Raw genomic sequence first — 27,132 nt, 5'->3', positions numbered from 1 at the left:
GGTGCAGGGTTAACCTTGGCTGGGCACGGGTGGTGCAGCAGGGCAGCAGCAGTTCCCAAGGACTGCACATGCCTTCTTAAGTAGCCTAGGTAGTCTGCTGCTAAGATACCACAGTTCGGGAATCCCTGTCTAATATTTGTAAATTGTTTTGGAATAATATTTTGAAATAACATGTTGAAGTTTAAAGAGCTGGTTTTTAAGGAAAGCAAGAAACTAAAATACCTCGCTTCCCCTCTAGTGAATCATCCTCCCCACCACTGCTGAAAAAAACCCCAAACCTGTAGAATTTAATGTGAGTAAAACCCTTAAGGTTCCCCAGTCACGTAGACTAATTTATGGAAAATTTTATCAATAAGAGTTGCAAATGATTGGATGCTCATTTTCTGCCAATCTCACTTGGGAGCTCTGTCACTGATCTGTCACTGATTTATATAGGGCTGGGATCTAAACTTCAGAATCAAAAGGGCGTTAAAAATTATTTTGTAGGTTTTATAGCAGACATAAAATTCTTTATTGAATTCTGTGTGATTTCCATAAAGTCCATAGGACTCCTCGATACAATAAATGCCTTGTAATCCATTTTGTCTGGACTAAGAAATATGAGTTATGTTAAGGCCTGCGAGTATTTCCCTCTGAAGATTGTTTTCTGGTATAGCATAATTCTTAATTTATTGATAGCAATTACCACTGAATTTTGTGGCCTGAATTTCCTATTGCAATCAATAGATAAATCATAAAGTTGAAAAATGCAAGATGTTCTTTAGCAGGGAATAAATGCCAGTGCTCTATACCTTTATGATGACACTGACCTTATTATGGACAAATCAGCCAACTTGGAAACCAGCAAGTGCTAAGCAGTGGCCGTAATTTTAATGCTGTTTTCTTGCTCAGAAGGACAGCCCATGCTCTGTTGTCACAGCTGCCTAATTGGAGTTTGATCACACAGCTGGATCACTGGTCACACACCAGTGACCGCTCTGCAGCTTTACTGGCTCATTGCTGTTACACTAACTTTTTGTTTCTCAGTCATAAGCAAATTAAAGCAGGCAGCTGCAAATTCATCAATAGGTTAAATTCATTAGCTGTTCCCTCTATGAAAAAAAGAGGAAAATGAAGTTCTCCTTGGTCTTTAATTAGTTCTTATAAAAGTTGGCAGGGAAACAAAGACATTTGTACACTCCTTTATTTTTATAAGAGACTTGCCCAAAAGAAAAACCTCAGACATGTAATTTCCTTTTTTTTTTCGTCCTCCCCTGCTTAATGCTCTCAGTTCAGAGGCTAACCCAGCACCCTCCCTCTGAGGGTAGAAAGAAAGGTGGTTTGGCAAGGGGTTACACTATGTCTCTGTTGTACGGATCGGGGCATGTTCTGGGGAGCCTGCACAAGCTGTTTCCACAGTGATAGGCCACACTCTGTATTTACAGTCTCCCGTATGGGTAATTCATCTGCAGGAGAAGCCTTAGCTGAGTGCTGTGGTTCCACAATCATTACCGCTGGCTCTGGGCCATGCCACATCACCCAGCAGTACAAATTTGATCTGAATCACGTGTGGGCACATGATTACATTTTTGTCAAATTAGCAGAGTGCTTCATGAGGATTTTATGCTGCCTGTCTGCTTTTATCCTGGTTGCAGAGGAACACGCGGTGCTGGAACCACAGAGGGTTAGGGCTGTGTGGGCAACCGATGCCTGTTGCAGCAGTCACCCCACCGGGGCGAAGGTAGCATGTCAAAGTTTTGTTGGAACAAATTGGATTGGCAGAGAGTGTTTCAACGGGAACAGCACCTTGTGCCACACACCCATGGCGCTGTAAATCTGGTGGCAGAAGCCTCCAACGTATTTAATATGCTTGTTAAACTATGGCTTATCCTATGGCTAGTCCAGAGGAGTCTTAATTCTCCTAATTCATGCTGCTTTACACATAATTTCCTTGTGCTTCACACTTGCATGGTGTTCTGGCCCCTATATACCTTTTAAGGTGCAGTTTTGTGGTGAGCTGAAAAAAATGTAAGGTTTCACTGCTGCTGAAAAGATATGATGTCACCACTTCCATTGCATCAGCTCTCGTAATGATGCCAGTCATGGAGTGAGTCAGGCTAGCAAGTTGATTTAACTGAAAAATAAGAAAAAAGTAATAAGAAAATCAGTAGAAATTTGGACTGCTCTTTTGCTGGCAGTCCTTAGGTTAACTTGAGCCAGCTGCGAGCCCACGGGTTCAGACTTTGAGTTTCAGCTCTGAATATATTCCAGCTAAAAGACCTTGTCATAGTAAGGGGGAAAAAATCCCTAAGAACAGCTGTGATAAATGGTTAACAATGCAGCTACTAATTTACTGAAATGTTAGTCTGCTGAATCGTTGCGAAACATTTCCAGTGGCTGTTTCTATACCTAGTATGTGGATAATAGCATTCATGGTTATGGTTTCATTTATTTACTTTATTGGTGAAATATTTATGCTAATGAAATACATTTTTTTTATTTTTACTTTCTGACAGTAAGTGACACTCAAGAAAGAAAAATATCTTAGACTTCTGTCATGTCATCCATTAATCTGTAATTTCTCTACTCCTGGGATTGCATATTGCTTTAATTCTTTGACTTTTAACTCAGCCACTGAGCAGACATTCCTTTCTGGTTCTAGATAAGATAGTTACTCATCAGCACTTTAGAAAGAATTTTTATCTTTCTCAGCCATCAATTAAGTGAGCATTTCTAAGACAGGGCAATAAATCCTATGTGAGGATTAATGAAGTTTAAAAAGAAATGGCTAGTGACTGCTATCTCCCCTGCTGCCTCCCCTGCCTCCTGGGAACTATGTAGGTAAGGAGTCAGCTTGTAGGAATTTTGTAGAGAATACTTGGGATGTAGTTGCAGAAAGGAACTAAAGACTATGTGGAGATTTCAGGAAAAGGCTTCTGTAGACAAACTACAGGGGATATCATAGGGTGAATTAAGAAAACTGTGAAAGAGGAACAAATGGAGAGAACTGTTTGGTGCTGAAGAAAGGTTGTCACTGGTGGGTAGGACTAAAAGCAACTGTTGCTTCCCAGAGAGCAGGTACTGAGAATGTGGTACTGCTGTTTCCTAATCTGTTTCTGGTAAAATAACCTGAGAAATAGGTCAAAGCACTTATTTATACTGTTCAAGCTAATCTTCCTAATTCTTAGCTGTAGCTGATTAGGCTGTGCTGAAATGAATAACCCTGCTACCAGAACTGCGAGTTTGTGTAACCTACAATAAGAAGTGGTAGAATACTGCCTTAAAGCACTACAGCTGCTTGCAAAATTAATTGCCAAGGCGCTGCCTAAATAAAGAACTAGGGAACTCCCTTATTTCACTTTTACCTGAAGTCCTAAAAAACTCACCTCTGAGTTGTCAAAGCTAAGTTAACTAGGAATTTCCTATCCTTTGCTTTTCAGAGAGAAATTTAACTTAAAGGTAGAGAGATTATTGTGATTTGCATCTTAGTTTGGCTACCTCCATGACCTACTTTAAATTAAGGAGGATAGGCAGAACTTTCTCATAAACCTCAGATGAAAATAAAATTCCTGGTGTTTCCCCTGAGTATCTTGTTGGAAAAGTTAAGTGTATTACTAATACTTAAAACATAGTTTGGGGGGGCCTCTAACTTAATTTACAGGGAAAAATTGTTTGTGTTGTGTTGCTTAAGTAATCCACCAAGTCTTTAAATTGGATTTACAGGAATGACCTGATGAAGTTATAATTCTGGATTGCTTCTCTGTGTCAAACTGACCACATAAAGGCATGAGCAATTTGGATATGCAACTGACTGTTCATTTAAGGCTCATGCTTCTTGAGTTTGCTACTTTTTTTCCCAATACTGCAGTTAAAGATATTAAAAACCCAAGATATATTTAAATTGCGATATTCTATGTGAATAGTAACAGAAGGTCACAATATGTTCAGAGAATTCAAATATATGAATGTTCTCTTATGAATACTTACTTCTTGTATAGATAGAGTTGCAGATGGGTTACCAGATGGAATACCTTCCTTCCAATATAGTTATATGTACTTAAAAACGGATGCAGTGAAATCATATTATTTAAATCAATTCTGTTATTGCTTTTGAAGCCATAATGACAGTAACTATTCTGTAACAGACAAGTGTGGCAAGAGGAATGTAATTTCTTGCTGTAGAATTGTTGGTCTTGTCTGAGATCTAACAAGTCTTTCTTTCTCTCTGAAGAAAGGACCTTAAACTAATTCTCTTTTCATTAGGAGATGGTTTAAATATCTAACAGACAGCATGCAGTACAGTTCAGACAGGGCACTAGATGTCCAGGAGCATGTGAAGCAGAACTGTCTAAAATGACAAGAACATTTTGGGACATAGCTGACTCAGAAGTACTCTTCCCTTCTTAACAAAAATCAATCTCCATGCCCGAGCCAGAGGCCCAGTGCATCTTGGCAGAAGCATTCTTTTCCACATGCTTAGTCTTTTGCCCTTTGATTAGCTTGCTCAGCTGGGCGTTATTAACATTGACATCACCATAGCATAATATTAAAAAATAAAATAAGATCCTACCTAGAGAGTTAAAAACCAGAACACACTACACCTGTATACACCCTTTCTCTCATCTTGTCAGCCTACCGTACTTTACTTATATCCTAATGCTTTACTTGTGTTGGATTTTCTTTTTCAGACTGCCATTCAGTCACCTGTGAAAAATCATCAGCTAGCAAGAGCTCTTCTTCCAGTCTCTTAACTTGTCTTTTTTCTCTTGTTGTTTCTGGTCAGTCACCAATATAAATTCCAACCATCCTTGTGGAAGGTCTTACCACCTTTTTGCAGAACAAGGCACAGAAATTAGTGACAACAGTACTCATACTAGGGAAGTTTCAGGGAATGTAAGCAGGGCCACCTAGAGCCAGTTGCCCAGAACCGTGTCCACGTGGCCTTTGAATAACTCCAAGAATGGAGACTCTACAACCTCTCTGGGCAACCTGTGCCAGTGTCTGGTCATCCTCACAGTGAAGAAGTGTTTCCCGATGTTCAGAGAGAACCTCCTGTGTTTCACTTTGTGCCATTGCCTCTGGTCCTGACACTGGGCACCAGTGTAAAGAGCCTGGCTCTGTCCTCTTTGGTCCCTCCCTTCACATATTTACATACATTGACAAGTTCCCCCCCAAGCCTTCTCCAGGCTGGACGGTCCCAGCTCTCTCAGACCCTCCTCTTAGGAGAGGTGCTCCAGTCTCTTCATCATCTTTGTGGCCCTTCTTTGGCCTCTCACCAGTATGTCCATATCTCTCTTGTACTGACTGTGTGGCCTGATCTGGACCCAACACTTCAGATGTTACCTTACCAGAGCTGAGTAGAGGAGAAGGATCATCTCCATTGACATGCTGGCTTTACTAAAGCATGTCAGCAAGATAATTTATTTCAGTCCCCAAATTCCTCCAAAATAAGATCAGAGATTTTGTTTCCCTGCCACTATTGGAAGAAGCTGTAGGTTCTTCATGAAGGTCGGAAGCACGCTATTCCATCACTTGTTTCTCCTACATGCTTTGTCAATATTAACACTGCCAGATTCAACAAACTGAGAAAATAATTCAGCTTTTAGAAATTGTCTTTCCTTGCCTTGGAAGCTAAAAATTCACACTACTGTTGAGCAATAATGCCAGTCCTTTCACGCATGTATGTCTCTCAGCTCCAGGCTTTTTGTTCTTGAACTCTCTATGAGCCAGGAAAAGGAGGGAGCGGTAGGAAGAAGGACTGGAGTGACTCAGAATTCTTCAGCCTTTAGCTCTGGTTGTGTGTAACTGGAGTCTTCTGAAGCAACCCCAGACCTCCTGCTCTGTCTGGGCCGTGTTTCAGTTTTTTCATAGTCTGATTTGAATTTGCAGACGTGTCCTGATTTGTCTGTTTTGAAATACAGGAAAGGTATAAATGAAATATAAAGTATAAGCTAGATTTTTCAGATATAAGGTCCTTTGGGACTAGGTCTTTTAATTTTGCATTGCCTGCCACAGTGGTGTTGTGGTGCACTATTAGGTGTTACAATACAAAAAATTAAAATTAATGAGAAGAGTGAACAAGTATTAAATTATCGGGTTATTCTTCTAAATTTAATAGCTGAACTGATGAAAGAGTTACGACAATTCAGTAAAGTTTGAGTCTTTAGAAGATTCTTCAGAATGTGCTTAGGATACAGAATCCACAAAGGAAAAAACATCTACTAGATTTGTTGGGATTATGTTCATTTTCTTGAAATGAAAATGAGTCCTCATAGGAAAAGCAAGGCAGGTTGCAGAGCAGTGTGAGCTCTGCGCACCAGAGGGAGCTGTATCCACACGGAACGGCAAGTCACGGTGTGTGCCAGGAATGCAGAACAGGCATCATTTATTTGGTAAAGTGATGAATGTAAGTACAGAGCATATGGGTTACCTCCACGTGATTTTACTTTATGCCTGGTTTTATTTTTTTCCTTTAATTTCTTCTTGCCATTAAAAAGTGTTACGTTTTGTTTTGTTTTGTTTTGTTTTGCAGGAATTACAAAGACATTTTAAAGACTGAGGTCACAGAATCATAGAAGCATAGAATTGGAAGCATTGGATTGGAAGGAACTGAAAGATCACCTAGTTTCAACCTTCTACTAGATCAGGTTGCTCAGAGCTTCTTCCAGCCTGGCCTTGAACACCTCCAGGGAGGGCATCCACAACTTCTTTGGGCAACCTGTTCCAGTGCCTCACCATCCTCATAGGAAAGAATTTCTTCTGAATATCTAATCTAAACTTACTCTCTTTCAGTTTGAAGCCATTGTCCCTTGTCCTGTCACTACAAGCTCTTGTGAAAAGTCTCTCTTCTTCTTTCTTGTAGGGTCCCTTTAGATACTGGAAGGTGAAATTAGATCATCTCAAAGCCTTTTCTTTTCCAGGCTGAACAATCCAAATTCTCTTAGCCTTTCCTTGAAGGAGAGGTGCTCCATTCCTCTAATCATCTTCGTGTCCTCCTCCAGACTTGCTCCAACTGGTTGATGTTCTTCCTGTGCTGGGGACCCCAGAGCGGGACATGAGTATTCCGAGTGGTTTCTCACCAGAGCAGAGTAGAGGGACAGAGTCACTTCCCTCTACCTGCTGGCCACACTGCTTTTGATACAGCCCAGGACACTGCTGGCTTTCTGGGCTGCAAGCACACATTGCCATACTCTCAAGTCCTTCTCGTCAGGGCTGCTCTCAATCTGTTCATCCCCCATCCTGTACTGAGACTGAGGGTTGCCTCGACCCAGGTGCAGCACCTTGTACTTGTTTTTATTAAACCTTATGAGACTCCCATTGGCCCACTTCTTCAGCTTGTCCAGGTCCCTCTGGATGGCATCCTGTCCTTCAGGTGTGGCAACTGCACCACTTAGCTTGGTGTTATCTGCAAATTTGCTAAGGGTGCACTCAATCCCTTCATCTGTGTCATCCCTGAGGATACTAAATAACACTGATCCATACACAGGCCCCTGAGGGGTTACTCCTGTCCACCAGGAATTTGAGCCATTGACCACTACCCTCTGGATGCAACTGTCCAACCACTTTCTAATCCATCTAACAGTCTGCTCATCAAATCCATCTCTCTCCAGTTTAGAGAGAAGCATGTTGTGAGGGACCGTGTCAAAGACTTTACGGAAGTTCAGATAAATAACATCAGTAGCACTTCCCTAGTCCACTGATTTAGTCACTTCATCACAGAAGGCCACTAGCTGATTGAATAATCTGGTTTATTGTGTTCCTACAATGTAACAGAGTTAACTGTACCAACTCTGTTGTTATTGTCCTGGAAAAGATATTTTGACTATGCTATTTTGACTTCTCATAACTATGAAAAACATATTTTAGGTTGAAATGTGCCTTGCCTTGGACCCATACAAAGCTGAAATTTGAGGGAATGTTTGAAATTAAAGAATATACCTAAAAAAGGAGAAATGTTAAAATCATATGCCTCACATTAAAAACCACCTACTTTAACAATTTTTTCATCAGCTGACATATTGTTCCTTCATTTTTCGTAAAAAGTGGTTTTATATGATCATAATTACACTTGCTTTTAAAAAAAACACATTGATTTGTAGTTCCAAACTTGCAGTAAAATCCATGAACTCACTGAATCTTCCTAGAGCAGTCTTAACCTGATTATGGGGCTCCATAAATCAATTTGCAGGACTTGAGTCTACATAAAAGTGAAATGGGTGTTTGTGACAAGATTTAGGTAGTGGGGCATTGTAGGGAGGCCTCTGTGGGTGGAGGTAAAGACTGGATACAGCCAACTGCACAATAGATGTACCACAGGACACAGATAAGCCCATCAGCCAAGCTGGTGGCACCTCTGGGAAAAATAGCTAAGAAAGAGCAAAACGAAGCATGGCAGTGAGGAGTGAGGGAAAATTGTGAGAAACATCCCTGCAAACACCAAGAAGAGTGAGAAGAATGAGAGGAAGGAAGTGCTCCCGGCGCTAGGGCAGAGATTCCCCTTCAGCCTGTAGAAAGGACCATGGTGGAGCAGGTATTTCCATTCAGCCTGTGAAGAGGACCACAGTGGAGCAGATATTTTACTGCAGCTCAACCACCCCATGCCAGAGAAAGTGGGTATTTCCTTAAGGAACTATGGTCCATGGAGAAGCAAGTTCTCCTGACAGGAAACATGACCTGTGGAGGACTCCCACTGGAACAGTTCATGAAGGACTATGGAAGCAGCTTATGGAAGGACTCGTTCTGGAGGAGACGAAAAGTGTGAGGAGGAAAGATTAGGAATGGTTAACAACTCCCCTTTGCTCCTGGTGCTGCTCAGGGGTGGGAGATAGATGAGCTGCAAATGAAGGAGTGAATTTGAGCCTGGAAACAGGGTGGTGAGGGGAAGGTGTTGCTTTCGTTTTTGTCTTTATTTCTCACCATCCAAATCTATTTTAATTGGAAAAAAATAATTTTCCCCAAGGTAAGTCTGCTTTGCCCATGACAGTAATGGGTAAGGGATCTCCCTATCTTTATCTTGATCAATGAGCTTTGCAGCTTATTCTCTCCTCCCGTTCTGTTGAGGGAGGATAGTGAGATAGTGGCTGGGTAGGGGTCTGGCAACCAGCCAAGGTCAACCCACTACAAAAAGATATCATTTGGAATTGGGTGATCTAGGAAATGAATTTTTTGAGTTCAAAGGATGAAGCATTTTGTTTCAAGGGTGATATACCAAGATAAGCTGGGTTTTTTTAAGTCTCTGGCATTTACAGACTCCTCTATTCCAAATGGAAAGGATGGCTCTCCAGACTTTTTCATGGTGTAAGTTAGAGGAGAAACTCCATCAGAATAAGGGAAGAAATCCTACATCTTCTGTTGTGATATAAAAATTTACAAGAACTCAGAAGTCCTAAAGCGACTGCTTCAGTTAAGCATGTTCTGGAAAAGACTGTGCAGTAAACCTAAGCCATGGCTGGTCTTAAAGAAGTGGACTTTAAAGCAAAACTGTGGTATCCTTAAACAAATTTAATACATTTGTATGGGGAAAAAAAAGACAAATTCAAGACGATCTCAAGAGTAAAGCACAGAAGAACAACTAACTAAATACACAGTTGTCCCATATTTTTTTGGTGTCATTAACCCTTGGATGTATCAGCCTTTAGGCTCATGAATGTTTTATTCATTCTTTCATAGATCTTCCTGAGAGATAATCAATTGGATACTGGACAAACAAACAAAAGAAGTAATCAGACTCCACTGACCTGTTTAACCTTGATTGTGAAGGATGAAAAGCAGCAGCTGCTTTCTGTGGAATAGGACTTCTGGTGGCACTTGCATCTTTCCTTTTGGATGATATTGGCACAAAAACGTCAGGATATTGAACTGATAATGTGGTGAGTTTATACATGCCAGACTCTGTTCCATCACTTTTCAAAGCAGGTATGTTACTTGAATAACTCTGCCTTATTTTTCAGCACAAATCCAAATGAACTATGGGCATTGTAAGAAAAAAAGGGCCTATTATTACAACCCCTGTGTAAGATACATAATCCTGGATAGTATAAAATTTGTGCAGAAACAGCTGAAGTTAACTGGGGTTCCATCCTCTTAGGAGATGTGGCATTGTTATCAGAATTTGAATTGTCTTTTCAAGTATTTTATTGTCATTCAAAGAAGGAAACAACATTTTCTTGACTTTGTTCTACTGGAAGAAAAAAATATAGATTGAAAATAGGATTCTAATGTAATTTCAGCCATCAGGAATATATCTAGTACTAAAATTGTGACTGTTACATCTTCCTTAATAAGGAGAGTGTAACTTTTTCTGGAAAAGTATTGTCTCATTGCACTTTTAGTATTTTATAGGACTGCTTTTAATAAGTAAGAAATAATTCTAAGTAGCTAGTGATTAATCACTAGAAGACTGAATAGGCTAGTGAGTTTAAATTTCCATAGCTGACTAGGTTATTAAAATTATTTTATGAGAAAGTACATATTACATGACTTTTTAGTCCTTCAGAATCAAAGCTATCATATCTTTATGCCTCAAGGTTACCGTGTAGCTGATCAGCATCATGTAACAGATTTTTTAACTGATGCTGTATATTTGGGACTTCACATGGTTGCCTACCATTATCTTGTGCATTAACAGGCTTGATGTGCCTTTCATGATTCCAGTGTGATCAGGATACATCCCAGGATTACACTAAATAGGCTCTAGGCATACCAATAATAACAAATAGCATGGTAGCTGCTGCAGGTGGTAAAGTAATGTCTAGATGCTCATATGCAATTTCATTTTTAATTGTTAATTGAAAAATGAAAGTTCAGTCCATTTAGTTGATAGATTGTACACAACACTTAAAAGTAGGAAAGGAATTTTTTTCAGCAGATGACAAGACCCTAAATTGTGCGTTAGTTGATCAGAAAAAGTGAACATCGAAGTAAATACAAATTAATTTAGGTCTTTTAGTAAATCAAATGTTATGTGCCAGAATTACTCAGTGGATTATATTTCTTTGTGTGCTTACATGGTATTTGATTTTCTTTTTTTGTACTGAACAAAGCTGAAGAACTTAAAGGTGTTAATGGCTGGTTCTGAACCAAAATGTGGCCTAGTAAATAATATATGAATAATGGCATGATAGTGTTTCTAGCTCAGCAATGAGAAGGGTATAATAGCAGAGAGGGTAGTCTTATATAACAAAACAGGTTCTCAGCAATTTTTCTTATGGCTGGGGTTACAGCTTACCTTGGACCCTAAGGATCATATAGTTCCAACTCCTTGCCCTGGGTTGGGACACCTTCCACTAGACCAGGTTGCTCGAGGCCTCATTCAGCCTAGCCTTGAATGCTTCCAGGGATGAGGCATCCACAGCTTCTTTGGGGAACCAATTCCGGTGCCTCACCACCCTCACTGTGAACAATTTCTCCTAATATCTAACCTAAATGTAGCTTCTTTCAGTTTATAGCCATTACCCCTTGTCTTATCATTGCATGCCCTTGTCAAAAGTCCCTCTTTATCTTTCTTGTAGTTCCTCTCTAGGTACTGGAAGGCTGCTAGAAGGTGTTTCTGCTCTATGAGTTTCTTTGTGTCATTGCTTATCATTACCTAGGTCTGGGTTTAAAAATGTTTGGTTCTTCAAATCCAAAAGGATGAACTGTGAGCTGTAAGGAGGTAGTAGAGCCATTCAATGGAGAATCACTTGTTTGTCTGCATCTCTTCTGTGATGAAAGAAGGAACAAATAACAGATCTGAATTGGACTAAATCTGTTAGCCTGTACTTAGCCCTTTGTTTGCATTATACAGTAAGAGTACCTTGTTAAGTGTATCACAAGCTCATTAATTCAGCCCAAAGTCTTGTATCTCAAATAATATAGGACCCTGATTGATGTCAGTATTTCCCATGCAGAATTTTGCAATAAAGTCACTTTTCTAATACTGAGGTCAATTCTTGGTTTCTAGTCTTATTACCAAGGTCCAGATTCACTCCACCTGTCTTCAAGCTCATGAGTTGGGAATGCAGACATCCTGAGCACACTGTAGAGATAATAGGGAGAAAGTGCTTGACCAGTTGTCCTCTGAGAATATAACTCTGTTGACAGTCTAAGGTGTCTAGTTTGACTCAGAGTGAAATTTAATCCCTCAATTTAGGCACCTAAAATTGGTTAGGCTGAACCTGAGTCCTTGTGTTGAGAAAGCAAAACTTTTGTTGCATTAGGCAATTCTCAGAGGTACAAAAGCCTTGTCCCACTGTAAGAAGCCAATAGCCTTAACAAATAGTAGAATTATTCTCCTAAGACTTAGAAAAGACAAAGGGAAACAAACACAAATAAAAATTGGTGGAAATAGAATATTTGAGTATTAATGCTGTAGGAAATTTAGCCATTCGTTTCAGTGACAGCAACATCAAACCTTTAATATGAATTTGATTTTCCATTTTCTAATTTTTTTTTCTGATTGTAAAATACCTTAAAGGACAGAGGATAATTTAGACAAGAATTTATTCTAGATTCACTTTCATGTATTTCTAACCTTTTACTGCCTGATAAACATCTATTAAAATAAACAATAAGAAATACTATCCATATACACTTGCAGTTCCTGGTATTTTAAATTATGTTCTACATTAGCAGCTTTGGTTATGCACTGTCAACATGGCTGAACAAAGGCAACGTACTTTGTCAACGTCAGGTGAAGCATTGTATAAAATCCTGGCACTAGAGAAGGGAGCAGCACAAGATGAGATTAAGAAGTCCTACAGGTATGTAAAATGTCCTTTGCAGCAGGTCTGAAAATGCTTATGTGTCTGGCATGATTATGATGGTAAAACTTTAGAGTTACCTGCACTGTAGATATTCACTGTTAAAACATTTTCCTTTTTTACATGTGAACCTGTAAAGAATCAGAGATGAAGCCATGTGAATCCACTGATTTCATCCCACATGCAACCTGTGCTTCATATGAAATGCTTTAATCTAGCTGAATGAGAGGTCAGACTGATTGGATAAAATAACAGAGACTATGCTTGCATACTGCACCCAGTTCTTGTGTTAGCGTCTTCTCCAGAAGTATGCTGACAAATAAAGCCAATGCAGAAAAGTGCTATAATGACAATGCGAAAACTAGAATAAGAGACATGAGTTCCATCAGTTTGTCTTGTCAGAAAAAAAGACTATTTGATTATTTGATTATAGTGTGCAATATCTTTGAAGAGGAAAATTGCTAGGTGTGAGAGGGTTCTTTATGGAGGCAGGCATAACCAAAACCAGCGCTTGGAACCTGAAAGCAATTTGAGCTGTAAAAGAGGTACATGTTTTTAACAGTGAGTGTAACCAACTACCGAAAAATAATGGCGCAGGAAATAGTAGTTTCTCTGTTGAAAAAGAAGAGAGGGCACTAAAACAAGTTTTACTCAAACACAGGTTATCAAAATGGCAAAACTATTTTATTGTTGCAATGTAACAAGGTCTAATAGATTTTATGGGTTGAGACTAGAATATTTAATGTATCATTTTGCTCTTAAATCTGTTCAGCTGATGTTGAAAGAGAACTTTAAATGTCATGCGTGAAATAGATGTTCTTGACACTGAAATATGTCAGACATGTACTCGCAGGTTTAATAAATATTGTAAAACTTTTATTACAGCATCATTCTGGGTGTTGTTGGTTGCCCTATATTGCCAGTCAAATTTTAGTACTGGTTGCTTTTGCTGTCAAATGTAAGAATATGTTTGGACTGAAAAATGGGTTATGAAATCAATTGCATAATTGTTTAGCTTGAATTTTGCCAGGACTCTGTCCTTCATGTTTTTGAACAAATTGCATTTCTCCTGCTTTCTGTCCCTAAAGGCAGTGGAGGCAGAAGTAGTTAATGTCTAAACTCTTCACACAGTGGAAGGAAAACTGTTGACATCTCATGGTTCTGTTGTCTTGCATAATTATACCACTGGGGAAGAAGCTTACTACAGTATCAAATTCACTCATGACTTGCACCTTCTGTGTCCCTCTAGTATAGCCTGGCTGCAGAAACCATCTTTTGTATCAAAACTCATGTTTTCCTGTTGCTTTCACATTTACTTTTCTGGAAAGGAGGCCTTCTTTAATCCCCAAAGGAGAGAATTGTCATGAAAGAATGTAGAATGGAATTAGCTTTATTTATTGCTAAGCATGAATATAGATGATTTACACAATGATCTATGGCAAAACTGACAGTGGTGCTTTCTCCATCTTTATTAGTAATTACAGGGGGAAAAAAAAGGCTGCTTCTGACTAAAGTGGAAATGTCAGAGGGATTCACTTTTAATGGAGTAGCTGTAAATATTTGCAAGATAAAATGATGAGTCAGACTCGGAGATTTGCTTTAATTATCTTTTAATTTATGCTAATCCAAAAATCTGCTGCTGAACTGGTATTCTTTAGCACAAGGTATAAAACCAGCAATACCTGATTCTGAGTTTCTTGCCATTATTAATTAAGTCACTATTAATCATACTACCAGAGCCCTGGGCAAAATTTACCTTTTAATAAACATGACAGAGGTACCTCTCTGTGCTTTTATTTGGAGTTCAGCACAGCTAATTTATCAAGGAGTAAAGCTAATAGGTTTCTAATCAGCAGAATTTCAAAGGAGATATGTTTATCTTCAATAACCTACAAAACTAATCTTTAGAAACTTTTTTTTGGCATAATAACTTCTGCTTTTCAGTCTGATGGCAGAGTAATATGCAGAGAGGTGCCGGATTTCATACGTTTTCTTAAAAAGTATCAAAAGATCCAGTTTAATAGACTATTTAATAAAAAAATCATAGAATCATGGGATGGATTGGATTGGAAGGGACCTTAAAGATAATCTAGTTTCAACCTCACTGTCATGGGCAGGGACACCTTCCAGTAGACCAGGTTGCTGCAGAGCTCCATCCAATCTGGCTTTAAACACTTCCAGGTTTGGGACATCCACAACTTCCCTGAGCAACCTGTTCCAATGCCGCACCACCCTCACAGGAAAGAATTTCATCCCAATATCTAATCTAAAACTATTTTCAGTTTGAAGCCATTGTCCCTTGTCCTGTCACTACATGCTCTTGTAAAAAGTCCCTCTCCATCTTTCATGTATCAGAAGGCTGCAATTAGGTCACCCTGAAGCCAGTCTCCAGGCTGAACAATTCCAATTCTCTTAGCCTTTCCTCGCAGGAGAGGTGCTCTGTCTCTCTAATCATCTTGATGGCCCTCCTCCAGATTTGCTCAAACAGGTCAACACCTTTGTGACAGAGATCATGTTGGTGACAAAGATTTTTGCTAGAGAACATGTGCAGTACTCTGAATGCCATTTAACTATTGCCAAACAAGGAGGAATAATGGCTTGTATATGCCTATGCCAATGGCCAGTATTACTCCTGATACAGCTGCTGGGCACACAACAGGCTTCCTACAGCCCAAGAGGATACAAGGCCTCTGGAAAAAGACCTTGTGTTCAGGCAAGGGGAAGAAAAGCATTGGAGAATGCAGGCATCGATCCCACTGCCTCTCGCATGCTGAGTGAGTGCTCTACCACTTGAGCCCATAGTCTATTCCTGAGGTTTTCTCCCCTCCCAGGCACCCACTCCTGCCCCAGGCTGCCTGCACCCAATGCCTGGGTCTTGCATTGTCTTCACTGTCATACTCCCAAATCACTCATGCCCTTACTTACTCTTCTTTCTGGAGGTGATCATAGAAAATCCCAGTGGTCAGGACTACCATCCAATGCCCTCAAAATGCTCAAAAATTCCTTAGCCTGTTGTCTTCCCAAACTCAGGCAAGGGCTCATAATTGGGCAGCCCTTTGATGGGGAGCCACCTGGGCAGGGCCTAAAGGCAGCAGTGCCTCTGGGTCTGGGCCAGAGCCAAAAGAGCACTCCTTCGAGCCGGAGTTGAACCAGCGACCTAAGGATGGCCGTGCAAGGAAGCCTACAGTCCTCCGCTCTACCAGCTGAGCTATCGAAGGAAGCATGGGGACGTACCCAGTGCCTCATCCATCACACTCTCATCCAGCACTTCCCTAACAGCACAGCATTATGCCTCTATTCCAACATCTTTCTTCAAACAGCCTCAGGTCCAACATTACAACTTGCTCAACCCTTCTGTAGCATGTTAAGTCATGCAAATCCACAAATAGAAACACTCCAAAGTGCCTTGGATGTCATCTTCTACAGATGGACTCTCCTCATTGACAGAGTTTACCCATATCCTGCTGTATCTTCCTTAATTCCCTTTCACTTTGCTGTCTTTTGGCCTCCAGTCAATAACCAGAAAAATATACAGACATTCCTCTACTCAGTAACCTAGATGTACAATCTGGAACGTCATGAATAAGCACTCTGATTCTCCCTTTCTCCACGCTGCAGTTTCCCACAGACTTCAGCCTATCCTCAAAGAGAAATCCCTTCATTCCTTGAGATTTTTGGTGGCCCTCCATTAAGGTTGTTCCGTTTCATTGAAGCCTTTCCTGCAGAGTGGATGTCAAAATGGGACACATTGAGATATTCGGCATCTGTAAAGCAGAGACAATAAGATCCCCCCTGCTAAATTGTGTGTGCTGCTCTTACTGCAGCCCTAGTTCTCCTGCTATTTGCAGTCTGGTTGTACTGTGACCGCATATGGACTCACGATGACATGGTACTCTTGCCAAAGGCCCTTGTGTCCAGGCAAGGGGAATGAAAAGCTTTGGAGAATGCGGGCATCGATCCCGCTGCCTCTCGCATGCTAAGCGAGCGCTCTACCACTTGAGCTAATTCCCCTGCTCATAGTGTCTGCTTGAGGTCCTTTCCCTCCCAGGCACTCATCCCTGACCCAGGCACCCATCCATCTCACACCATTATCTCACCCACTCAGTTTCTTGCTGGAGGTGATCATGGACAACCCCAGTGCTCAGAATCACGATCCCCGGTGCAGAGTTCAGCCAAAAATGCCTTAGCCTGTTGTCTTCCCAAACTCAGGCAAGGGCTCATAATTGGGCAGCCCTTTGATGGGGAGCCACCTGGGCAGGGCCTAAAGGCAGCAGTGCCTCTGGGTCTGGGCCAGAGCCAAAAGAGCACTCCTTCGAGCCGGAGTTGAACCAGCGACCTAAGGATGGCCGTGCAAGGAAGCCTACAGTCCTCCGCTCTACCAGCTGAGCTATCGAAGGAAGCATGGAGGCATACTCAGTGCCTTGCCTGTCACAAACTCTCCAGGTAGTCACAGTGTAGCATCATGCCTCTATTGCAACATCCTGCTTCAAGTTGTCTCAGCTCCAACATCACAACACCTTCATCAACCCCTGTTTAGTATATTAAGTCATGCAAATCTGGAACATCATGAATAAGCACTCTGATTCTCCCTTTCTCCATGCTGCAGATTCCCACTGACCTCAACCCTTCCTCAAAAAGAAATCCTTCCATTCCTTGAGATTCTTGGTGGCCCTCCACTAAAGTTGTTCCATTTCCTGCACAGTGAATGCCAAAACTGAACACATTGAGATATATGACTTCTATAAAGCAAAAACAGAAGTAGTAAGACCCCCCTGCTAAATTGTCTGTGCCACTCTTACTGCAGCCCTGGATGTTCACTGATTCTTTTCAATCTGGGTATACTGTATACATGGCCCCAAGGGGAACCCACAGTGCCTCACAAGGGGCCTTGTGTCCAGGCAAGGGGAATGAAAAGCTTTGGAGAATGCGGGCATCGATCCCGCTGCCTCTCGCATGCTAAGCGAGCGCTCTACCACTTGAGCTAATTCCCCTGCTCATAGTGTCTGCTTGAGGTCCTCTCCCCTCCCAGGCACCCACCCCTGACCCAGGCTACCCTGTACCCAAAGCCTAGGTCTCTTGACAACTTTGCTCTTACACCATCATCTCACCCACTCATTTTCCTGCTGGATGTGTCCCTAGACAGACTCAGTACTCAGAATCACGATCCTCGCTCCAGAGTTCAGCCAAAAATGCCTTAGCCTGTTGTCTTCCCAAACTCAGGCAAGGGCTCATAATTGGGCAGCCCTTTGATGGGGAGCCACCTGGGCAGGGCCTAAAGGCAGCAGTGCCTCTGGGTCTGGGCCAGAGCCAAAAGAGCACTCCTTCGAGCCGGAGTTGAACCAGCGACCTAAGGATGGCCGTGCAAGGAAGCCTACAGTCCTCCGCTCTACCAGCTGAGCTATCGAAGGAAGCATGGGAACATGCCCAGTACCTCACCCATCACACATTCCTCCTGCACTTCCCTAGCCACAACACACCATCATGCCTCTATTACAAAAATGCAGAGGCTTTGAACAGCATCAGCTCCAACATTACACCACCTTGCTCAATCCCTTTAGCATGTCAAATCATGCAAACCACAAACAGAAACACTCCACAAGCTGCTTGGATGTCATCTTCTACAGCTGGACTCTCCTCATGGACAAACTGAGCTTACCCATATCCTGCTGTATCTCCCTTGATTCCCTTTCACTGTGCTGCCTCTTGCCCTCTGGTCTGTACCCTGCTGCTGAAGGGATTTAGAAAAACAGGCTAGTGATGCTGATTGTGGCATACCATTTGCTTGCCTTTTTGATTCAAACTGCCAGTTCCCATTGAAGTTCTAGCATGTCTGTCATGGCAGCACTCAGCATCAGCATGGCTTCATTCAAGCCACTATAATCTACTGTTGGTCTCCACAATCAATCAGATTTTCAGAGTGGACATGTGAGACTGTTAAAGTGCCACACTGGAGACTGGAGCAGCAATTTTCCTGGAAGGATGCCCTTTTGTGATAGTTTTTCATTGCAACTCACATACCCATGCCTCTAGGTTCAAGGTATATTTTGCATCCCACTTTCTCATGTCCTTTCAATGCTCATGCAGGTAAAACCACAGGGTGATCCATGATGTGTACTCACTATACCCTCTCTCGCGTAGAGGAACTGCTTACTGCTAATAGCTGAAATAGTGGTCTATACAGGTTAGAAGTAGGATCTGTCCTCTTTGAGTTGCTGGACCAGTTTCTTCACAACCAAGACAAAGGAGGAAGAGAGACTTTTTTTGTATTGCTGGAGCTGACCAGCCATTTCATCCACCATTTGTCATTCTCTGTCTTTCCAGGTCATTATTGCCAATGAGTTGGCTTACAATGCTGGTGCACTCCATACAAACTTCCACCACATGGGTCATGTGCACATGGCTTCATCTGGATCTTTGGATAACTGCTTGTTGTTCAGGTCAGCATAAATCCCCTCCAGTGCAGCCAATTCCCTCAGGTACTGGATACCTTTTTCCATGGTGGTCCACTTCCCTGGGTCACATTAAACATCTTCCTTGAAGATCCCTTCATGTCTGACAAGAGTTACCTGCAGAGGTTGAGCACTTGTGGCCCTTTTCCAATCACTTTGTCAATGTCCCCTTTCCTAGAAAGGGATCCCAGCTGTTTGGCTTCCTAACACACTATTTCCAGGCTACTGGCCCACTTATCCCAACATCAGAGCAGCCAGGTGACAATGTGTTCACCTGGACAACAGTTGAAATCTTTTTGCATATCTCACAGCTTACTTAGGGATAGGGATCAGGTGGTTACCACCTCATTCATGAGTTCTTCCTCTTTCTTCTCCCCAGTCATCAGCTGCCCCTCTTCCTCCTCTCATTCATGTAATGGTCTTGCTTCAGAGTAGTGTGCCTTGTCCACTTCTTCTTCCTGCTTCCTCTTAGAAGAAACTCCTTCATCCCTTACTAAATGAGTTGACTTCTACTTCTTATATTTCTTCTTGTGTGTAGGGGCAAATGATGTCAGTACAGGCTGGTTCTTTGGTTCACATACAGTGTCTGTTGCCATGACTGGGGCAGTGAAAGTGCTTGTCATTTTGTCATCAGGTCCAAAGACCTTCTCTTCCCCTTGAAGGTACCGCATAGTGTTGAACAGTGCTTGGTAGGCATGGATCAGGCACCAGCACATTGCAGTGATTTGTTTCTTTCTGGAATTGTCAGGGTGGCAGCATATTTTCCCAGATATTTCACTAGTTTATCAGGATTCTGCACTTGTTCAGGGATAAAATCCCAAAACGTTGAATGTGCCCACTATCATAGGCACTTGCCCATACTATCTCACACATCCTGCCACTCATTACATTTCAGCCTTCGGGCAGATATCTGGGTGCTATTCTTAAATAATTGTGTAAGCCTAACCAAGGCCTGAAATACAATCAGGAGATATAGCAGTAGGAACATGCTGGTTTGAACATCTTGACGATGCTGAAAATTCTCAAGAGTATTTGTAATTAGCCTGGAGGAGAAAGGTAGGATGGAGAAGGGTGTCTGCCCCAAAGATTGGCCCTCTGAGGAGGAAGGGTAAAAGGTGTAATGATGAATAGTTTCCAATAGATGGCTGTAGAAGTACGGAGAAGATGATACTCGATTGCAAATACCAGATTAGTATCACTACCATCGATTTTATCATATCATAAGCCATTGTTACAAAGTACAACAACATGATAATCGTAACTTAGCCTTCACAGGTGATAAACAGCACAACAGGGAACATATACAGCAAGTAAGATGTAGCATAATGCAACTCTGAGAACAGACTCAACAACTCTGAGAGCAAATAAATAAAAACTGGGACCAGCTTACTATTAAACTAATATAATGAATGCTTACAACGAATTAGTTTTAGCATACTCTGGTCAGATTTATCATTATCTCAACCCTTCAAGCCCTGTGTTGGGCAACAAAAAGGGTTGTTGTGGTTTAACCTGGCAGGCAGTTAAACACCACACAACCACTCACACACTCCACCCCAGCAAGAGGGTTGGGGGAGACAACTCAGAGTCAAAAAGAAAAAATTGCAGGTTTAGAAAAAGACAGTTCAATAGGACAGAAAAGGAAGGGGGGAATATCAAAAGTAATATCAGAATTAGAATATACAAAGCAAGTGATGCACAATGCAATTGCTCAGCACCTGCCAAATGATGCCCAGACAGCCAGTTTCCAAGCAGTGTCCCCCAGCCATCTTTCTCCCTAGTTTATGTGTTGAGCATAATGTCATATGGTATGGAATACTCCTTTGGCCAGTTGGGGTCATCTGTCCCAGCTGTGTCTGCTCCTAGCTTCATGTGCCCCCCAATTTCCTTGCTGGTGGGGTGGTGAGAGAAACTGAGAAGTCGTTGGCTTAGTGTAGACTCTGCTTAGCAATAACTAAAACATTAGTGTGTTATTAACATTATTCTCACCCTAAATCTAAAGTACTGCAGCTAGAAAAAAAACTTAATTGTATTCCAGCCAAAACCTATATAACCCTATACATAATAAGCACACTATTCTAAGTGCTATCTACCAGGATGAGGAAAGACAGAGAATACCTTAACTCAGAGGCCTTATTACTCTTGGAGAAGCACTGGATGCTGTCCACTACTGTGCTGCCCAGGGACACTGTGAACTCCCCATAGCCTTCAGAGGACAAAGGGACCTCCACCAAAGGGACCAGTGTCCTGGGCAAGGGGAATGGAAAGCACTGGAGAACACAGGCATTGATCCTGCTGCCTCTCACATGCTAATGGAATGGTCTACCACTAAATCTACCACAGCTAATTCCCCACCCCACAAGATGTCCCTGAAGTCCCCTCCCAGGTACCTATCCCTGGCCCAGGCTGCCCTGCACCCAAAGCCTGGTCCTCCCATCAACCTTGCTCTCACACCACCAACAACTCACCCTTCACTTTCCTGATGCAGGTGCCCCCTTTCAAGACCAGTGGTTTGGACCATCATCCCCTGCCCAGGGTTCACCCCAGAGAGCCTTTGCTTGTTGTTTTCTATCCCAAAAGGGATGGTACAAAGCTTGGGCAGCCCGTGATGGGCAGCCACCAGAGCAGGGCGATAGGCAGCAGTGCCTCTGGGTCTGGGCCAGAGCCAAAAGAGCACTCCTTCGAGCCGGAGTTGAACCAGTGACCTAAGGATGGCCGTGCAAAGGAGCCTACAGTACTCTGCTTTACCAACTAAGCTATCGAAGGAAGCATAAGGTCATGCCCAGTGCCTCACCCATCACACACTCCTCCAGCTCTTCCCTAACACAGCACAGCATCATGCCTCTATTGCAACACTCTGCTTCAAACAGTCTCAGCTCCAACATCACAACACCTTGATCAATACTTTAGCCCATCAAGTCATGCAAACCAGAAGCAGAACCACTTCATTAGCTCCTTGGATATCACCTTCTACAGCTGGAGTCTCCCTACAGCCAAACAGACTTTACCCACATCCTGCTGCATCTTCCCTTAATTCTCTTTCAGTGTGCTGTCTTTTGCCTTCTGGTCAAGAATTAGAAAAATATGTAGCCATTTTGTAACCTATTGCAGGCCAGAAGATCATACATAAGCCCTCCAAACCTTCCTTTCTCCAGGCTGAACATATCTGTTTTCCTTAGCCCATCCACACATTCCTCCATTCCTTGAGATTCTTGGTGGCCCTCCACTGAGGTTGCTTCATTTCATTAACATCTTTCCTGCATAGGAGATCTCAAAACTGGACACAGTACTCAAGATAACATTTAATGTCTATCAAGCAAAGAGGGAGAAACCTCTGTTAAACTGCCTTTGAAACTCTTAGTGCTGCCCTGGATGTTCTCCCAGTCTTTGCAGTCTGGTTATACTATGAGCTCCCACAGTGCCTCACAAGGGGCCTTGTGTCCAGGCAAGGGGAATGAAAAGCTTTGGAGAATGCGGGCATCGATCCCGCTGCCTCTCGCATGCTAAGCGAGCGCTCTACCACTTGAGCTAATTCCCCTGCCCATGGTATCTGCTTGAGGTCCTTTCCCTCCCAGGCACTCATCCCTGACCCAGGCACCCATCCATCTCACACCATCATCTCACCCACTCACTTTTCTGCTGGAGGTGATCATGGACAACCCCAGTGCTCAGAATCACGATCCCCTGTGCAGAGTTCAGCCAAAAATGCCTTAGCCTGTTGTCTTCCCAAACTCAGGCAAGAGCTCATAATTGGGTAGCCCTTTGATGGGGAGCCACCTGGGCAGGGCCTAAAGGCAGCAGTGCCTCTGGGTCTGGGCCAGAGCCAAAAGAGCACTCCTTCGAGCCGGAGTTGAACCAGCGACCTAAGGATGGCAAGGAAAGGAAGCCTACAGTCCTCCGCTCTACCAGCTGAGCTATCGAAGGAGTCACACAACCTTCCTACCTCACACATTCATCACACCTTCACCCAGCCATTCAGTCCTCACACCACACCCATATTTCTGGCTGCCTGTCCTCTGCAGGCAATAAGAAAGGCTTGTCTTAGATCACATTGCTTCTCAAGTCTACAACGCCTAACCAGGACAGAGCCAGCCATGGCGCTCTACCAGCTGAGCTATCGAAGGAGTCACACAACCTTCCTACCTCACACATTCATCACACCTTCACCCAGCCATTCAGTCCTCACACCACACCCATATTTCTGGCTGCCTGTCCTCTGCAGGCAATAAGAAAGGCTTGTCTTAGATCACATTGCTTCTCAAGTCTACAACGCCTAACCAGGACAGAGCCAGCCATGGTTGCTTACTCCAAGTGAGCATCCAGAGCAGAAGGTTCTATCATCATGGCAAAGCAGAGACAACTGCAATCAAGGAAGTCACTGCAGAGGTCAGAGTGTTCAGTGACAGATAGGCAGGTCCACAATGACAGGCCAGGGGCTAGGTCAATGCAGAACATTCACCTGCACATCTAAGGTCTCTGTTGCTTGATATTGCTTCAGCTGTGGCCATGACTGAGACAGAGACCAGGACTCCTACTGTGTAGTACAGAAAGAGAGTGAAGGCCTAGAGGTGAACATAAAGAGAACTCCTAGAGTGTTCAGTGACAGATAGGCAGGTCCACAATGACAGGCCAGGGGCTAGGTCAATGCAGAACATTCACCTGCACATCTAAGGTCTCTGTTGCTTGATATTGCTTCAGCTGTGGCCATGACTGAGACAGAGACCAGGACTCCTACTGTGTAGTACAGAAAGAGAGTGAAGGCCTAGAGGTGAACATAAAGAGAACTCCTGTGTTGCCGTTTATGACAACCGACCTCCTTGAGACGGCACGGCACAGAGGCCTCACTCCAGCCCCTGGTCCAATGAGCACTGACACCAGTATGAGGATGCTGCAAATGGTGTTTATTGCTTCACTGACACCTTCTTATATACAATCACTCCTTCGTTACCGCCTTCATGTCTGCGTAGGCAATTCACGTCATTTCCCTTAGCGTAAACCTAAACATCCATAGGAAGGGGTTCCCTTTCCTAACCTTTCTGTACATCGCGGATCTTCACTCCTGTGCCAATGGGTGGAGCTGGAGACCCCATGTGAGGCCAGTGAGGGCCATTCAGACACTTAATGCACAGACAAGATGTAATGGTCCTCATGCAAGGCAGCCAGCAGTCCTCCACTCCATATTGATGGACCATCAGAGTCATCTCCCTGCTCTGCCTCCATGACTGTGTTCTCAAAGCAATTAGTTTGAATGAGTCCTCAGGGCATCTCTATGTATACCTTTTCCTCCAAGCAGCCCCAGATCAGGGATCTCGGCATCTTGTTCAAGACTTCAGCCACTCAGATCATGCCAACCTCCAAGCATAGAGATTGCACAGCACTCCAGGGCTTCTTGTCCTGCCTGACTGACCTGAGGAGGTGTCAGGTCCCAAGAGGACAGTCCTGGACCACTTGTTCTGTGGTAACTGTAAAATGTTGGGTCCCTAGAGGGAAGTCCTGGACTGCTTACTCTGAGACAACCGATTTTCAGGAGGCCCTTGGGCTAAATTAACATGAAAGCACACCAAATGATCAATGAGAAAATTTTATTTATGGCAACTGCAATTTGCACCTTAAACCTTATGATAGGTTGAATGGCCTGTGGGGGCAGTGATTTAAACTTTTCTGAAGAGGCTATGGTATAACAGCAATTTAAACTTTTCTGGATTAAACTTTTCTGAACAGCATGTGGCAGCAGCAATTTAAACTATTAAGGAGAGGAAGAAGGAAAGGTAGGATCACCATCCAGGGTTCCAGCACTGTCTCTGCTTCGGTTCCTTCAGATGGTGGGTGCACAAGCTGCCCCCCTCGGTTGCATGATTAATAGATTAGTCCTTGTTCATGTGCATTCTGTTATTCTGAGACTTTTCAGAAGGGGGTTAGGGGAGTCTCATGGTTTCAATCCCCCTCCCCCCATCTGCAGTGTTGTCTCAAACCTTTGGAGATAGTCACCAAGATGAGGCATTTGGGCCCAGGAAAGCACTAGACTGCATTGCAAGACTATCCTTTCTAACTGCACCTTATCTTGTTGGCATGGAAACATTCCTTTTCTCTTCTGTGAGTGTTTGAGACATTAACTCTTTTATGTTTTCAGCCTCTCACCAGAGGGAAAAAAATGGAACCTGTCCTACTTCAACTGCGGCCTGTTCTGTTTTATTCCTCCACCAATCACACAGTAAAAGGCCTAATTGTTAAATCAATAACCTCCTGACAGGCATGCTGATAAGTGCTTGCTCATTTCCCCCACAGCTCTTTCTTCTTCAGGAGCTGCACAAGGCTGCATTCAATGGCCTCTCCTCAAAGGGCAAATGCACCCACTCCCAGCGTCCTGGTGACCTTATGTTGCGGTCACTGTTCTTGGTCAGTGTCTGTCTTACACATGCAGGCCCAAAAATGGACACAGTATTCTAGATCACATCAGTTATACTCAGAGCAAAGTGGAAGAATCTGTTCCTACAATCTACAGCACGTGGTGTAATGGGGATAGTCCTGGATAATCTTTGCAGTGCAGGTGCAGAGCAAGTTCTCACAGCCTCCACATGACATGGGCCCCTGACAAAGGAGAATGCAGGCATCGATCCTGTTGCCTCTCGCATGCTAAGCAAGTGCTCTAACACTTGAGCTAATTCCCCACCCCACAGTCTCTGCCTGAGGTCATCTCCCCTCACAGACACCCACCTCTGACTCAGGCTGCCCCAAACCCGAAGTCTGGGCCTCCCATCAGCTTCACTCTCACACCACCACCCACCCACTCACTTTGCTGCTGGAGGTGACCATGGACAAATCCAGGGCTCAGCACCACCATCCCTTACCAAGGGTTCAGCCAAAAATGCCATGGCCGATTGTCTTTCCAAACTTAGGCAAGAGCTCATTACTGGGAAAACATCTGGACAGGGCCAAAAATACAGTAATGCTGCAGGGTCTGGGCCAGAGCCAAAAGAGCACTCCTTCGAGCCGGAGTTGAACCAGCGACCTAAGGATGGCCGTGCAAGGAAGCCTACAGTCCTCCGCTCTACCAGCTGAGCTATCGAAGGAAGCATGGAGACATACCCAGTGCCTCACCCATCACACACTCATCCAGCTCTTCCCTAGCCACAGCACACCATCATGCCTCTATTACAACAATGCAGAGGCTTTGAACAGCCTCGGCTCCAACATTACACCAGCTTACTCAATCCCTTTAGCATGTCAAATCATGCAAATGGCAAACAGAAATGCTCCACAAGCTCCCTGGATGTCATCTACAGCTGGACTCTCCTCATGGCTAAAAAGAGCTTACTCATATCCTGCTGTATCTTCCTTTGATTCCCTCTAACTGTGCAGTCTTTTGCTCTCTGGTCCAGTACCATATGAAAGGACAGCCATTCCTTTATTTCTATGAGCTGGAAGGTCATGTATAAGCCTTCCAAACCTCTCTTTCTCTAGTCTGAACATTCCCACTGTCCTTGGCCAATCCATGTAGAGGAATCTCTCCATTCTTTGTGATTCTTGGTGGTCTTTCACTGAGGTTGCTCCATTTCATTAGTGTCTTTCTTGTACAGGGAATCTCAAAACTGGGCATCTCAAAACTGGATACATTAATTGAGATGACATTTTATGTCTCTCAAGAAATGCAGGAGAAGATAAGGTCTGCTGCTAAATTGCCCATGCTTCTCTTAATGGATACCTGGATGCTCTCCCACTATTTGCATTCTGAGGATATGGTGACCACTTGAGGCCCCAGGAGACCCTGGCAAAGGACCTTGTGTCCAGGCAAGGGGAAGAAAACACTGGAGAATGTGGGCATTGATTCCACTGCCTCTCACATACTAAGTGAGCACTCTATCACTTGAGCTAATTCCCCAGCCCACATGACGTGCATGAGGTCCTTCCAGCACCCACCTCTGACCCAGGCTGCCCTGCACCCAAAGGCTGGGCCTCCCATAAGC

At 43.2% G+C, this 27,132-nt stretch overlaps 1 protein-coding gene and 8 non-coding genes across 9 annotated transcripts in view; 1 reads left to right on the top strand and 8 right to left on the bottom strand.

The window, feature by feature from the left end:
- The first annotated feature begins 12,612 nt into the window (after positions 1-12,612).
- Positions 12,613-27,132, top strand: part of LOC103811339 (dnaJ homolog subfamily C member 5-like) — a 34,409-nt gene continuing 19,889 nt past the window's right edge. The window contains exon 1 of the mRNA XM_009084306.1: positions 12,613-12,719. Within this exon, the coding sequence (XP_009082554.1) occupies positions 12,613-12,719 (107 nt within the window). The remainder of the gene's footprint in view (positions 12,720-27,132) is intronic.
- Positions 15,849-15,937, bottom strand: TRNAY-GUA. The gene is given in 2 exon segments: positions 15,849-15,884; positions 15,901-15,937. It is a non-coding gene; the product is annotated as a tRNA-Tyr (tRNA).
- On the bottom strand, positions 16,658-16,730 carry TRNAA-AGC. The gene has a single exon. It is a non-coding gene; the product is annotated as a tRNA-Ala (tRNA).
- Positions 17,028-17,116, bottom strand: TRNAY-GUA. The gene is given in 2 exon segments: positions 17,028-17,063; positions 17,080-17,116. It is a non-coding gene; the product is annotated as a tRNA-Tyr (tRNA).
- TRNAA-AGC lies at positions 17,638-17,710 on the bottom strand. Its single transcript has one exon. It is a non-coding gene; the product is annotated as a tRNA-Ala (tRNA).
- Positions 18,039-18,127, bottom strand: TRNAY-GUA. Its single transcript is given in 2 exon segments — positions 18,039-18,074; positions 18,091-18,127. It is a non-coding gene; the product is annotated as a tRNA-Tyr (tRNA).
- Positions 22,634-22,706, bottom strand: TRNAA-AGC. The gene has a single exon. It is a non-coding gene; the product is annotated as a tRNA-Ala (tRNA).
- TRNAY-GUA lies at positions 23,004-23,092 on the bottom strand. Its single transcript is given in 2 exon segments — positions 23,004-23,039; positions 23,056-23,092. It is a non-coding gene; the product is annotated as a tRNA-Tyr (tRNA).
- TRNAY-GUA lies at positions 26,150-26,238 on the bottom strand. The gene is given in 2 exon segments: positions 26,150-26,185; positions 26,202-26,238. It is a non-coding gene; the product is annotated as a tRNA-Tyr (tRNA).

The sequence above is a fragment of the Acanthisitta chloris genome, unplaced genomic scaffold (assembly GCF_000695815.1).
Source record: "Acanthisitta chloris isolate BGI_N310 unplaced genomic scaffold, ASM69581v1 scaffold6351, whole genome shotgun sequence".
Taxonomy (NCBI): Eukaryota; Metazoa; Chordata; class Aves; order Passeriformes; family Acanthisittidae; genus Acanthisitta; species Acanthisitta chloris.
This window is presented reverse-complemented; position numbering and strand designations above follow the sequence as displayed.